At 40.6% G+C, this 15739-nt stretch overlaps 1 protein-coding gene across 1 annotated transcript in view; it reads right to left on the bottom strand.

Annotated features, from left to right (window-relative positions):
• Positions 1-15739, bottom strand: part of LOC106088611 (carboxypeptidase N subunit 2) — a 202906-nt gene that overhangs the window by 44451 nt on the left and 142716 nt on the right. Inside the window, exon 4 of the mRNA XM_059365083.1 lies at positions 11202-11329. Coding sequence (XP_059221066.1) covers positions 11202-11329 — 128 coding nt within the window. The remainder of the gene's footprint in view (positions 1-11201; positions 11330-15739) is intronic.

Genomic DNA, 15739 nt, shown 5'->3' with positions numbered 1-15739 from the left:
GATTTGGAACAGTGAGTTGTATTATACCTCTCGACACTAATCCCGTGAATGATCTAGGTCAGATAATATATTCACATACATAGATTCTATTTATACCGGATGTGCCGATTAAAGGTCGTGGGCCCATAAAAGGTGAATTTTTTTTTACCAGATTTCACTGAAATTTTCGCAACGTGAGTTGTATTATATCCCTCGACATCCGTGTTTGAGGCATTAGACAGTAGAAAGTTGTCCGCCCTACTAAAAGTGTGGGTGCCTTGCCACCCGTTGTGGAGGGTAATGCTTCAAGGGCACAACCAGTCGTCACAAAAAAAAAAAAAAACAAGTAAAAAGGCGTTAAGTTCGGCCGGGCCGAACTTTGGATACCCACCACCTCGGGAATATACGTAAACCACCTTTCATCAAAATCCGGTGAAAATTGTATACCTGAATTTCGGCGACATCGGATAATAAATGCACCTTTTATGGGCCTAAAACCTTGAAAAGAGAGATCGGTCTATATGACAGCTATATCCAAATCTTAACCGATCTGTGCCACATAGGAGAAAGATGTCGAAGGGCCTAAGGCAACTCACTGTTCCAAATTTCGGCGACATCCGACAATAAATGAGCATTTTATGGGCCCAAAACCTGAAATCGAGAGATCGGTCTATATGGCAGCTATATCCAAAATTGGTCCGATCTGCACCAAATTGATGAGGGATATCAAAGGGCCTAACACAATTTATTGTCCCAAATTTCAGCAAAATCGGATAGTAAACGTGGCTTTCATGGGCCTAAGACCCTAAATCTGAGGATCGGTCTATATGGCAGCTATATCCAAATCTGAACTGATCAGAGCCAAATTGACGAAGGGTGTCGAAGAGACTAACACAACTCACTGTCCCAAATTTCAGCAAAATCGGATAATAAATGTGGCTTTTATGGGCCTATGACCTTAAATCCGAGGATCGGTCTATATGACAGCTATATCCAAATCTAGACCGATCTGGGCCAAATTGGCGAATAATGTCAAAGGGCCTAACACAACTCCCTGTCCCAAATTTCAGCAAAATCGGATAATAAATGTGGCTTTTATGGGCCTAAGACCCAAAATCGTAGGATCGGTCTATATGGCAGCAATATCCAAATCTGAACCGATCAGAGCCAAATTGACGAAGGGTGTCGAAGGGCCTAACGCAACTCACTGTCCCAAATTTCAGCAAAATCGGATAATAAATGTGGCTTTTATGGGACTATGACCTTAAATTCGAGGATCGGTCTATATGGCAGCTATATCCAAATTTGAACCGATCTGAACCAAATTGACAAAGGATATTGAGGGGCCTAACACAACTCACTGTCCCAAATTTCAGCAAAATCGAATAATAAATGAGGCTTTTATGGGTCTTAGACCATAAACCAGAGGATCGGTCTATATGGCAGCTATATCCAAATCTGAACCGATCTGGGCCAAATTAACAGAGGAAGTCGAAAGCTCTAACACAACTCACTGTCCCAAATTTCAGCAAAATCGAATAATAAATGAGGCTTTTATGGGCCTTAGACCCTAAATCTGAGGATCGGTCTATATGGCAGCTATATCCAAATCTGAACCGATCTGGGCCAAATTAACAGAGGAAGTCGAAAGGCCTAACAAAACTCACTGTCCCAAATTTCAGCAAAATCGGATAATAAATGTGGCTTTTATGGGCCTAAGACCCTAAATCGGAGGATAGGTCTATATGGGGGCTATATCAAGATATAGTCCGATATAGCCCATCTTCGAACTTAACCTGCTTATGGACAAAAAAAGAATCTGTGCAAAATTTTAGCTCAATATCTCTATTTTTAAAGGCTGTAGCGTGATTTCAACAGACAGACGGACAGACGGACGGACGGACGGACATGTCTAGATCGTCTTAGATTTTCACGCTGATCAAGAATATATATACTTTATAGGGTCGGAAATGGATATTTCGATGTGTTGCAAACGGAATGACAAAATGAATATACCCCCCTCCTTCAGTGGTGGGTATAAAAATAATAATGCGGAAGAAAAGGATAAAATAGAGTTATACGCAGTTCGCCAGCCTTTAAGTGAAGGTGAAGGTCTCCAATTCAGATTCGAACAACGAAAGTGTCAATGAAACCTGTATCGCAGCCGAATCGATATATGAGGACACGAAATGATGGCAATAGTGAGTGAGGGCTTTGCCAAGCTAACAAGAACACGGAGAAAGCAATACGGGGAATGACGAAGGAGAATGAGAACTATGCATCGGCAGGGAAATGGGGCGAAAGTGCAGAATTCTGAAAGGGATGGAACATTCCAAGCACTTCTACGGTAGCTGGAAAGAGAATCAGATCTGTCGAAGAGCATAACACTGCTACAATGTTGAAAAACAAGTAAAAAGGCGTTAAGTTCGGCTGGGCCGAACGTTGGATACCCACCACCTCGGGTATATATGTAAACCACCTTTCGCCATTGTCCGGTAAAAAATGCATAATTTATGCCCCCATAGCAGCTATATCGAAATTCGGTCCGATTTAGGCCAAATTCGCCATTGACATTGAGTGGTCTAATAAATACAAGTCATTGTTCAATTTTGTACAACAAAATATTGGACTTTTTGGTAGTTATATCCAAATATAGACCGATCTGAAACAAAAATGGAACGGAAGTCGAAAAGCCTAACATAAGTCACTGTGTCAAGTTTCAGTGAAATCGGATTATAAATGCGCCTTTTATGGGGCCAAGACTTTAAATCGAAATATCGGTCTACATGGCAACTATATCCAAATCTGGACCGATTTAGGCCAAGATGCAGAAAAATGTCGAAGAGCCTAACTCAACTCACTGTTCTAAATATGGGCAAAATCGGACAATAAATGCGCCTTTTATGTGCCCAAAACCTCAAATCGAGAGATCGGAATATATGGCAGCTAAATTGAAATCTGGAACGATCTGGGCCAAATTAATGAAAGATGTCGAAGGGCCTAATACAACTCACTGTCTGAAATTTAAGCGACATCGGACAATGCGCCTTTTATGGGCCCAAAACCTAAAACCGAGAGATCGGTCTATATGACAGCTATATCCAAATCTTTACCAATCTGTGATATATTGCAGAAGTATGTCAAGGGGCTTAACTTTATTCACTGTCCCAAATTTTGGCGACATCGGACAATAAATGCGCCTTTTATGAGCCCAAAACCTAAAATCGAGAGATTGGTCTATATGGCAGCTATATCCTAATCTGAACCGATCAGGGCCAAATTACAGAAAGATGTCAAAGAGCCTAACAAAACTCACTGTCTCAAATTTCAGCAAAATCGGATAATAAATGTGGCTTTTATGGGTCTAAGACCCTAAATCGGAGGATCGGTCTATATGGCAGCTATATCCAAATCTGAACCGATCTAAGCCAAATTACCGAAAGATGTTGAAGGGCCTTACACAACTCACTGTCCCAAATTTCAGCAAGATCGGATAATAAATGTGGCTTTTATGGGCCTAAGACCCTAAATCGGAGGATGTGGCTTTTATGGGCCTAAAACCCTAATTCGGAGGATCGGTCTATATGGGGGCTATATCTAAATATAGTCCGATCTGTACCATATTTAAAATAACCCACTGTTTAAAATTTCAACGAAATCGGGTAAAAAATAAAGCTTTTGTGGGCATTAGACCCTTTATCGGCAGATCGGTTTATATGGCAGCTATATCTAAGTATGGACCGATCTGGACCATAGCTAGGACAGTTATCGGGAGGCTTAAAATAACCCACTGTTTCAAATATCAGTGGAATTGGGTAATAAATAAAGCTTTTATGGTCTTCAGACCCTTTATCGAGAGATCGGTCTATATGACAGCTATATCTAAATATAGTCCGATCTGGACCATAGTTAGGTCAGTTATCGGGAGGTTTAAAATAACCCCATGTTTCAAATTTCAACGAAATCGGATAAAAAATAAAGCTTTCATGGGCATAAGACCCTTTATCGGAAAATCGGTCTATATAGCAGCTATATCCAAATATGGTCCGATTTGGCCCGATCAAGAACTTAACCAGCTTGCATCAAAAAGACGTATCTGTGCCAAGTTTTAGCTCAATATCTCAATTTTGAAGGTTCTAGAATGACTACAATAGAAGGACGGACAGACGGATAGATGGACAGGCGGAGAGACACACGGACATTGTTAAATCGTCTTAGAATTTTACGAAGATCCGAAATATACAATATATACTTTGTAGGGTCGGAAATTGATATTTCGATGTGTTGCAAACGGAATGATAAAATGAATATACCCTCTATCCTACGGTGGTAGGTGTAATACCAGGTAAAAGCGTGCTAAGTCCGGGCCGAATCTTGGGAACCCACCATCATGGATTAAGCCAAAAACTTATACAAAATAAATTTAGCTCGAGGGCATAATTTTATTACACATGTCAAATTTGTGACAAACCAGCAAAAATTAAAACTTCTGGGAACCGAAGAAGGATGATCGAGAGACCGGTTAGCATGGGAGCAATAACCGGTTAAAGACCGATTTGGACTGTACTTGGCACAGTTGTAGGAAGTCGTAATAGAACACCACATGTAAAATTTCAGTCAAATCGGACAAAAATTGCGAGTTGTAAGGGCTCAAGAAGTCAAATCCCGAGATCGGTTTATATGGGAGCTATATCAGGTTATAAACTGAATTGGACCGTTCTTGGTACAGTCATTAAAAGTCACCATTGAACACCACGAGCAAAATTTCAGCCAAATTAGGACTTCCAGGTACTCAAGAAGTCAAATCGCGAAATCGGTTTATATGGAAGCTATATCAGGTTATAGATCGATTTAGACTGTAGTTGACAAAGTTATTGGAAGTCATAACGAAATACTACATGCAAAATTTCAGCCAAATCGGACAAAAATTGCGGCTTCCAGGGGCCCAAGAAGTTAAATCTGGAGATCGGTTTATATGAGAGAGAATTTAAATTTGATCCGATATGGCCCATGTGCAAGCCCCAACAATCTACATCGAAATTTAATAGCTGTGCAAAATTTCAAGCTGCTAGCTTTACGAGTTGGATCTCTATCGTGATTTTGACAGACGGACTGATGGACATGGCTAGATCGATTCAGAACGACGAGACGATCAAGAACATATCTTATATATAAAAATCAATTTGTGTTAGTTTGTAGGTTTGTTTGTATGTTCGTGTGTTCCTTATAGACTCAGAAACGGGTGAACCGATTTTTTTTTGAAATATTCAGAGATGGTACATATTGACCCCTTGGTGAAAATAGGGTACTACATTTTTTGATATCTGAAGGGGGGCGGACCCTCCCCCCTACCCTAATTTTCAGAAACGCTAGATCTCTGAGATGGGTGGTGCGATTTAAGCGAAATTTTGTGTGCTCTCATAATTTTGTGTACCCAAAAAATAAAAATTTCGTATCCAAATTTCGGATGGGGTACCTAGGGGGGCTGCCCCACCCTAAAACCCACCAAACATATATTTAGAACAATCACGACAATATGGGACTCAAATGAAAGGTATTTAGGATAAGAAAACGTATCTGATATCCAATTGTCGGACCAAGTGCTAGGGGGACTACCCCAAGCCCCAAACACCCCTAAATCGGACATATTTACCGACCATGGTAATATGGGACTTAAATGAAAGGTATTTGCGAGTAGAATACGAATCTGATATCCAAATGTGGGACCACGTCTCTGGAGGTCCACCCCTTCCCAAAAAAAAAAACACGCCCCAAACTGGACTTATTTACTGACAATGGGAATATGGGGCTTGAATAAAAGGTATTTGAATGTGGAATTAGAATCTGATATCCAAATATGGGACCAAGTGTTTGGGGGCAGCCTCTCCCCGAAAACCTCCCCCAAAGGGGAAAAATTTACGACCATAGCCATATGGGGCTTAGTCATGTTAGCATGATATTTCACGAGAAGATCTTCGAAAATAAATATTCCATGGAAACTTCTGTTCCATATAAAGTAAAAGAAGGCGCAGCGGAGCGGGCCCGGGTCAAGTAGTATACTATATATGGGGTCTTAGACGAATATTTCGAGGTGTTTCAAACGGAACGACTAGATTAGTATATCCCCATCCTATGATGGTGGGTATAAAAATACTTTAAGTTCGACCGGGTCGTTGAGACCCGCAAGATTTTTAAAGATTCTGATTTTAATGAGCGCTTTGTGAGAGACATACCCTAACAGTCGACATTTGAGGATACCCCGTTAAAGTCCAAAAAATATTGAAGTTCACTTCTTAAATGCTTAAATCTTTACTCTCTTAGTTCTCCATGTAATTCAGTGACTTTATTTTAATATTCCAAAAGTTCTATCTAGATGACCACATAAAGTTCAAACAGCTCAAAGGTAATAAGGCTTTCCCCCTTAGTTTGAATTTAAAGAGAATTTTTTTTAACTATTTTCAATTTTCTACAAAAACAACAGCTTTATGCATAGTTTAAACTGCATTTTATCAAAAGCAATTAAGATATGTTGCGTTGTGGTCATGTGGGAACAAAAACAAATTTTTATTTATACAGTGCTAGGTTGCTATCCTTGAAAGCTGCATGTGAAACAACATGCTTTCCTTGAAGTTTTACGAACAAAAAAACCCCAAACAATGAAGAATTCCCCAAATTCACTTCAAGCTAGAACACACAAATGAACTTTCTTTATTGCATAGAAAAAAAAAAACTTATGTAGAACAAAATTGCGTAGAAAAAATGGTTTACAACAAGAGTGTATATCCCAGTAATGTCAGAGCTTTATACAACAATGCTCTAGAGTAAAACTTGCATGTTTAAATATTATGACAAAATTGAAATAAAGTAGAATTGTTGTTTAATTAAATGTTTGTTATATTAGAGAAAATGTTTTGAAACAAGTTTGATATTAGTTTTATAGCTATAGTATTTTTATGCCCTCCACCATAGGATGGGGGTATACTGAGTTCGTCATTCTGTTTGTAACACCTCGAAATATGCGACAAAGACCCCATAAAGTTTATATATTCTTGATAGTCACGTCATTTTAAGTCAATCTAGCCATGTCCGTCCGTCCGTCTGTCTGTCGAAAGCACGCTAACATTCGAAGGAGTAAAGCTAGCCGCTTGAAATTTTGCACAAATACTTTTTATTGATGTAGGTAGGATTTCAAATGGGCCAAATTGGTCCATATTGTGATATAGCTGCCATATAAACCGATCTTGGGTTTTGACTTCTTGAGCCTCCATAGGGCCCAATTCTCATCCGATTTGACTGAAATTTTGCACGTGTTGTTTTGGTATCATTTTCAACAACTTTGCTAAGTATGGTTTAAGTCGGTTTTTGTTTTGGTATAGCTGGCATATAAATCGATCTTGGGTCTTGACTCCTTGAGCCTCTAGAGGGCGCAATTCTCATCCAATTCTTATTTGGCTGAAATTTTGGATGAGGTGTTTTGTTATGACTTCTAATAACAACTTCGCTAAGTATGGTTTATATCGGCTTTTGTTTTGGTATAGCTGTCATATAAACCGATCTGCGATCTTGACTTCTTGAGCCTCTAGAGGGCGCAATTCTCATCCAATTTGGCAGAAATTTTGTACAACGGTTTCTCTCATTACCTTCAACATACGTATGTAATATGGTCTGAATCGATCAATAGCTTGATACAGCTCCCATATAAACCTATCTCCCAATTTTGCCTCTTGAGCCCCTACAAGGCGCAATTCTTATCCAAATGAGCTGAAATATTACACAATGACTTCTACAATGTTCAACATTCATTAATGGTCCGAATCGGATTATGACTTCATATAGCTCCAATAGCATAATAGTTCTTGTTCAATATTCTTTGTTTGCCTAAAAAGAGATACCTCGCATAGGACTCGACAAATGCAATCCATGGTGGAGGGTATATAAGATTCGGCCCGGCCCAACTTAGCACGCCTGTACTTGTTATTCATTCATTAGAACATGTTTTCAACAACATGTAGTGAATGCAAAAAGTTTTGCAATATTTAGATGTTTTATTTGGACATTTGCATGACCAAGTCATTGTCATACGCTGAAGATGAATGAAACTATTTTCAATTTAGTTATATTGATATGAGAGCTTTGAAGTATTTGTCAATAGTAATATTGATCTTTTTAGTAGCTATATCTAAAAATAAACCGATGTGAACTAGTCACTGTGTCAAACTTCAGTGAAATCGGATTATAACTGCGCCATTTATGTGGCCAAGACCTTAAATCGAGATATTGGTCTATATGGCAGCTGTATCCAAATCTTGACCGTTTGGACCAAATTTCATCAAAATGTCGAAGGTCCTAACACAACTCGCTGTCCCCAATTTCGGTGACATCGGACGATACATGCGCCTTTTATGGGCACAAAACCTTAAATCGAGAGGTCGGTCTATATGCCAGCTGTATCCAAATGTAGGCCGATCTGGGCCAAATTGAAGAAGGATGTCGAGTGGCACAAACACAACTCACTGTCCCAAATTTCAGCAAAATCGGATAATAAATGTGGCTTTTATGGGCCTAAGACCCTAAATCGGAGGATCGGTCTATATGGCAGCTATATCCAAATCTGCACCGATATGGGCCAAATTGACGAAGGATGTCGAAGGGTCTGACACAACTCACTGTCCCAAATTTCAGGAAATTCGGATAATGTATGTGGCTTTTATAGGCCTAAGACCCTAAATCGGAGGATCGGTCTATATGGCAGCTATATCCAAATCTGCACCGATATGGGCCAAATTGACGAAGGATGTCGGAGGGCGTAATACAACTCACTGGCCCAAATTTCAGCAAAATCGGATAATAAATGTGGCTTTTATGGGCCTAAGATCCTAAATCGGAGGATCGGTCTATATGGCAGCTATATCCAAATCTGGACCGATATGGGCCAAATTGACGAAGGACGTCGAAGGGTCTAACACAACTCACTGCCCTAGCAAAATCGGATAATAAATGTGGCTTTTATGGGCCTAAGATCCTAAATCGGAGGATCGGTCTATATGGCAGCTATATCCATATCTGCACCGATATGGGCCAAATTTACGAAGGATGTCGGGGGGTCTAACACAACTCACTGTCCCAAATTTCAGAAAAATCGGATAATAAATGTGGCTTTTATGGGCCTAAGATTCTAAATCGGAGGATCGGTCTATATGGCAGCTATATCCAAATCTGGACCGATATGGGCCAAATTGAAGAAGGATGTCGAGTGGCCTAACACAACTCACTGTCCCAAATTTCAGCAAAATCCGATAATAAATGTTGCTTTTATGGGCCTAAGACCCTAAATCGGCGGATCGGTCTATTTGGAGCTATATCAAGATATAGTCCGATATAGCCCATCTTCGAACTTAACCTGCTTTTGGACAAAAAAAAGGATCTGTGCAAAGTTTCAGCTCAATATCTCTATTTTCTGGGATAAGAGGAGTTAAGAGGACTGAATCCAGGAAGATTGAATTTTTTTGTCCTATCATCAAAGTGCTACGAGAGGGTTAAGTGATGAATTGTGCAGCAGTCAGCGACGGCGCCAGTTAATCTACCCAAATCGAAGGGGTGGTACGAAAGGTAACATGGATGAATTTTGCAGCAATCAGTGACGTCGCCAGTTACTCTACCTAGATCAAAGAGGGAAAGGCTATTGAGGAATAACAATGGACCACATTTGGTGTCGGCGGATACTTAGACATCTAATGCCTGGTATCATCCTCAAATAACCTAACTTAACCTACTCCTTCAAAAGTTAGCGTGCTTTCGATACATAGACAGATGGACGGGCTGATGGACGGATAGACTGATAGACAGACGGACGGACAGACGGACGGACAGGCGGACGGACAGACGGACGGACAGATGGACGGACAGACGGACGTACAGACGGACGGACAGACGGACGGACAGACAGACGGACGGACAGACGGACGGACAGACAGATGAACAGACAGATGGACAGACAGATGGACGGATGAATGGACGAACAGGCCAACGGGCGGCCATGGCTGATGTCTGGTATCATCCTCATCCAACCTAACTTTACCTACTCCTTCGAGAATTAGCGTGTTTTCGACAAAGAGACGGACAGACGGGCGGACTGAGGGACGGGCAGACAGATGGACGGACAGACAGATGGACGAACCGACAGACGGATGGACGGATGAAAGGACATATGGATGGACAGACGGACGAACATGGCAGAATGACGGACTAATGAATAGACAAATGGATGGACTACTCCTTCGAAAGTTAGCGTGCTTTCGACAAAGATACAGACAGACAGACGGACTGACGGATGGGCAGACAGATGGACGGATAGATGGATGGACAGACAGATGGACGAACAAACAGACGGATGGACGGATGAATGGACATATGGATGGACGGACGGACGAACATGGCAGAATGACGGACGGATGAATGGACAAATGGATGGACGAACAGACGGATATGGCTTATGTCTGGTATCATCCTCATCCAACCTTACTTTACCTACTTCTTCGAAAGTAAGCGTGCTTTCGACAGATAGACACACAGATGGATGGACAGACAGGTGGACCGACACATGGACGGACAGATGGATGGACAGACAGATGGACGAACAGACAGACGGACGGACGGATGAATGGATGGACGGACGGAAATGGCAGTATGACGGACGGATGAATGGACAGATGGGTGGGCGGACAGACGGACGTTCGGACATTGTTAATGTCAGATATTATCCTCTTCCAACCTTACTTTATCTACTCCTTCGAAAGTCAGCGTGCTTTCGACAAATAGACACGCAGACGGACGGACAGACGGACAGATGGACAGATGGACGGACAGACGAACAGTTGGAAGGACAAACATTGCAGAATGACGGACGTATGAATGGACAGATGGATGGATGGACAGACAGTCGGGCGTATGAATGGACAGATGGATGGATGGACAGACAGTCGGGCGTATGAATGGACAGATGGATAGAGGGAATGACCGACGGACGGACGGACATGGCTAGACTGACATAAAATATGGCACTCTAGACTATATATAATTCATGGGGTTTTATACGAATATTTCGAAGTGTAACAAACGAAATGACGCAGTTAGTATACCCCCATCCTATGGTGGAGGATATAAAAATTGTTTTTTCAAAATAAAGTTAACAAATTATTATAATTATGAATATTGCTACTCACCGTTAAATTGCAAAACACCGAACTGGCCATGGTAATTATTTTGTTTTTTGATAAATCCAATTCCAGCAAATTATTTTGTCCACGAAAGTGACTCTGTTGTATCAGCGAAATGTTGTTTCGGGAAAAATCTGCATTTACACCGTTTTCAGCAAACGACCACAGACCGCGGGTGCATTAACGTTGATAATTATGATGGCATTGATGATGAATGTGAACAACCATAACAAAAAGGACAATGCATGTCCATGGCATGCATGTCCAGAATGTTGATGACAATTGAGTTGAAGGAATTGCACCACAAATGTGAAATGGTTGAAGCCAAACATCAGCGTTGTCATAAACATTGGCCACCGCCGCATCCATTTATAATTCCCCAAAAAATCAGTTGCAGTTGTAAAGTTTCAATATGAGTATGAATGTCATACGCAATTGTTGTTCGCATCCAAGATAAATCACATTGAGAAGAGAGAGAGAGAGAGAGAGAAAGAGAAAATATATGAAAGAAAATAACAAATGTTCATGTTGTGGTTCTGCAGAAGGAGAATACCAAAATAACGATACTGTAAACATTTCAGGCTGATATAAAGATGGTTGTAAAGGCAAGTTAAACAAAGATTGATTGTCTTCATCCACAAGGATTTTTATTCATGTCTTTTATTAAATTGCCATTATCTGTTGAGGAAGGGGATTGTAAAAAAGTATTGGTGAAAAGTAATCACAAAGAGTTTTCAATGTTACTACATATAATGAGATTCTTGTTTGAACCTTTGAGTGGAGGGGATGTATTTTTATTTCGCTTCGCAAGAATTTTCCGAATCTCGTTATAGGTAGTCTTAAGTCACTCAAGGATAGCTATGATAGTGTTATCCATTAGGCGGTTGATGATGTGCGTCTGTTTTCAGTGGAGCGGCAGATCTAGAGCTCCAGAGAAGGATTACAATGGACTCCAAAGACCCAACAGTTGCGGTGATGGTATCAGGCCGTAGCATGTTATCTGCCACTGAGGCCAAGTTCCACTATCCGACATATGACTGATCAGCAGGGGCTTTTGACGAAGACACCTAGTTCGTGTCTATAGGACAAAGCCGAACCTATTTTATTGTCGCTTGCCTACAATTTGACTAGACCATCGGCCTTCTCTGGCCGTCGCTAAGCACTGAAGATTCAGTAGTAGCCAGATATTAATAAGTCTCATTATTGGCTGGCTTCCCAATATATGGCACACGATTCAGAGACACCGAATTCAAGCCTTAAGTTTCTGGTTGAAGCCGCTTTTTCAGGAAAAAGAGCCTCATTGTGGAAAGTGATGTTAATACACATCACCAGATATAGGGAAGATTGGATATCAACTAAAAGGGTGAACTGCTTATCGAATATATTGTCGTATAGCAGAGAAACGTCAGCGGATACAGAGAACGTCAGCGGAAGGATGAACGAAGCTTCTCTAATCGTTACTAGCTTCATCCTTTAGGCTATGTAAGATTCTATTTATACTCAAAACCTATTACGGTAAACCACATTCAAAAGCCAGTGAATGTAAGAACAATGTCTGGTGAGAAAACATTGAAGCTACTCGTTGACAGACATTTACCGGAAAACTCTCCAACGGACAACGTGGCGAAAGATGTTTGAGGAATTGTATTTGAAACAAACATCGTTTGAGCGAAAAAAATTTTGACTCCTTTAAATTGCAAGGTGTTTTCATTGACTTGGGGAGATAAACCTGAATGTCGTATATACGTGTGAGAAAGAGCGATACAAAGAAATTTGCATTCTAAAAGCAGGAAAACCTTACCATCCTTTATGCTGAAGACTCCAGAGAGTTTGGTAGAAACAAATCTTATGACAAAAGATCCTCGAAGATCGCCTGTCTCAGCAACAACATGCATATAATAAGGGCATGTCCACTGAAAAGGCTCTTTACAACCTAGTCGTCTACATAAAAGTTTCTCCCACTGTCAAGGAATATGCAATGGTAGCATTACTTGCGTTGAGGATGTTTTCAATAATGTAAAGCTAAAGTCAATCATGATTGAGCTGGAGTTTCTAGGCCTCAGTTCCATCGTGAGGAAATTTTTTTCAAACTTTCTTACTTAAGGATGCATTACGGCAGGCTTGGGATCTGTGGATCTAAAAAAATGGGTCAGCAATGGAACACCTCAAAAAGGTGAACTATCTCCTATACTTTGGCAATATAGCCATTAACATTATATTATTGTCTCAAGAAGAAAAAGGTGTAAAAGTGGTCGCATATGCTGATGACGTGGCAATTGCGGTTAGGAGAAAGTTTCCCTGCGCTCTAAGAGATCTACTTCAGGAAGCTCTACGTGCAACAGCAAAGTGGGCTACCGAAAGTGGTCTAGGTATAAATCCGTGCAATACAAAAGTAGTTCTTTTCAGCAGGAGATACAAGTTGCCTACAGTGGAACCTATCTCATTAGGTGGAGAGAATTGCTTCACAGGAAATTCAACTTTAAATCCAACATTTTGGAAAGGGCAAGAAAGGCAACTCTTGCCCTATACACCTGCAAGAGGGTCATCAGCAGAAATTGGGGATTTAGATCGCGTGTCATGCATTGGGTATATAGACCTATTATGGTATATGGTGTTGTGGTCTGGTGTACGGCGCTTCAAAAATCCACCTATTGCTCAATACTTAACCGGATCCAAAGGATGGCTTGTTTGTGCATCACAGCCGCAATGAGGACGACAACATCTGATGTACTAAATTTAATGCTACATCTTATGCCTCTGGACATTGGTCATGCGGCGGCTATGGACACTGTGTTATCCTTGATACAATATTCGATGTTCCAGGCAATGTGGATTACACTCTACCTGAGCCTCTTTTTGATAAAAATTACAGCACCACTATTCCCGATAGAACCGATTGGAACTACGATATCCCTGTTAACAGAAGTTACATAGACTTCTATACGGATGGTTCAAAATTAAACTACGAGGTGGGCTTTGGAATGTACTCTAAAGATCAAGAACTGGTCATATTGAAAAGTTTACCCGACCACTGCAGTGTGTATCAAGCGGAGATCCTTGCAATTAAGGAAGTGGTGGAATGGCTAATATAAAATGTCATTACGACGATTGGCATAAATATCTTCTCATATAGCCAGATAGCCATTAAATCCCTGGAGAACGTATTTATGAACATAATAACCGCCCTCGACTGTCGCAGATCTCTCAACGAGATGGCTCAATAGTTCAAAGTTCACTTGTTCTGCGTGCCGGGCCACAGAAATATCCCAGGGAATTGTAAAGCGGAGGGGCTTGCGAGACTAGGAATTACCTTACACATGCCAAGGATACTGGAATCGGTGGTTCTGCCTTTAGAGACATGTAGGCTAAGTTTTCAGGACCAGTCCCGAAGGACAACGAATGATAGCTGATCACAAAGAGAAGGCTGTGAGCATTCCAAAACTATTTGGCCTAATATAGACTTGAAGAGGTCTACTGCTTTGCTGTCATTGGCTAGATCAGACGTCTCAGTCATTGTGTCCATCATGACAGCTCACTGTCTAATCGGAAAATATGCTGACAGATTGAAGGTTGCAAGCAACGACAACGGTTTATATGGCATTTACACTCTCATCCGACCTACACTAATGAGAAGTATTTGTGCAAAATTTTAAGCGGCTAGATTACTCCTTCAAAAGTTAGCGTGCTTTCCACAGACAGACGGACGGACATGGTTAAATCAACTAAGAATGTCAAGAATACGTACACTTCGTTGGGTCTCAGATCAATATTTCAATGTGTTACAAACGGAATGATGAAATTGGTATACCCCCATGCGATGGTGGAGGGTATAAAAAGTATAGTAGCAAGATAAATCTTATGAACACAGAAAGTGACAGCTCATATGACAAGTCTATTGGCAATAGCAGCTTTGCGACTTTGTTGTCCAAAACCGGCAGCTCAGTTCTGATTTTAGATTCCTGGACTTATGAAAAAACTTTTTAAAATTTGCCATAGATTACGATTTAAACAACCCCTACTAATCGACCCACCCTATTGTATATACCTATCTTTCAAAAAAAATCCATTATGGGTTCCGATAAATGACCATACTTTGAAATAAATGCTATGGGCAGATGTCACAGCCAGCAAGGAAAGAAGCATTAAATCTCTCTTAAATGACTGGGAATTGGAAAAATTGGCAGAAAAATGGACTACATTTAAAAATCTCTATAAAAACTTTCATTATTTAGCTGCAAGTGTTGAAAAAAAAAACACATTTCATTTAAAAGATTTTTTAAGGTGGGGGGAGGGTTGGCGCCTTTGGGAAAGGTAAATAGAAAGTGGCCCTTGTTACTTTTGTTTATGCTGGGAATTAAATGCGATTTTTTTTTGAAGTCCAAAAAAGCGATGCCCACATTTACTGGCAGTAAATGGTCCCCCCCCCCCCCCCATCATACTTCAAATTTCATCTCCAATCACTTTTGAAAGCTTATTGGAGAAATGCTCTCTTTAAAAATGTGAATTATTTTCATTTCTCTGGCAAAGCATTGATGGCTGAAAAA

Source organism: Stomoxys calcitrans, chromosome 3, assembly GCF_963082655.1.
Source record: "Stomoxys calcitrans chromosome 3, idStoCalc2.1, whole genome shotgun sequence".
NCBI lineage: Eukaryota > Metazoa > Arthropoda > Insecta > Diptera > Muscidae > Stomoxys > Stomoxys calcitrans.
Note: the sequence above shows the minus strand (reverse complement) of the source record. Positions and strands in the feature narration are given on the sequence as shown.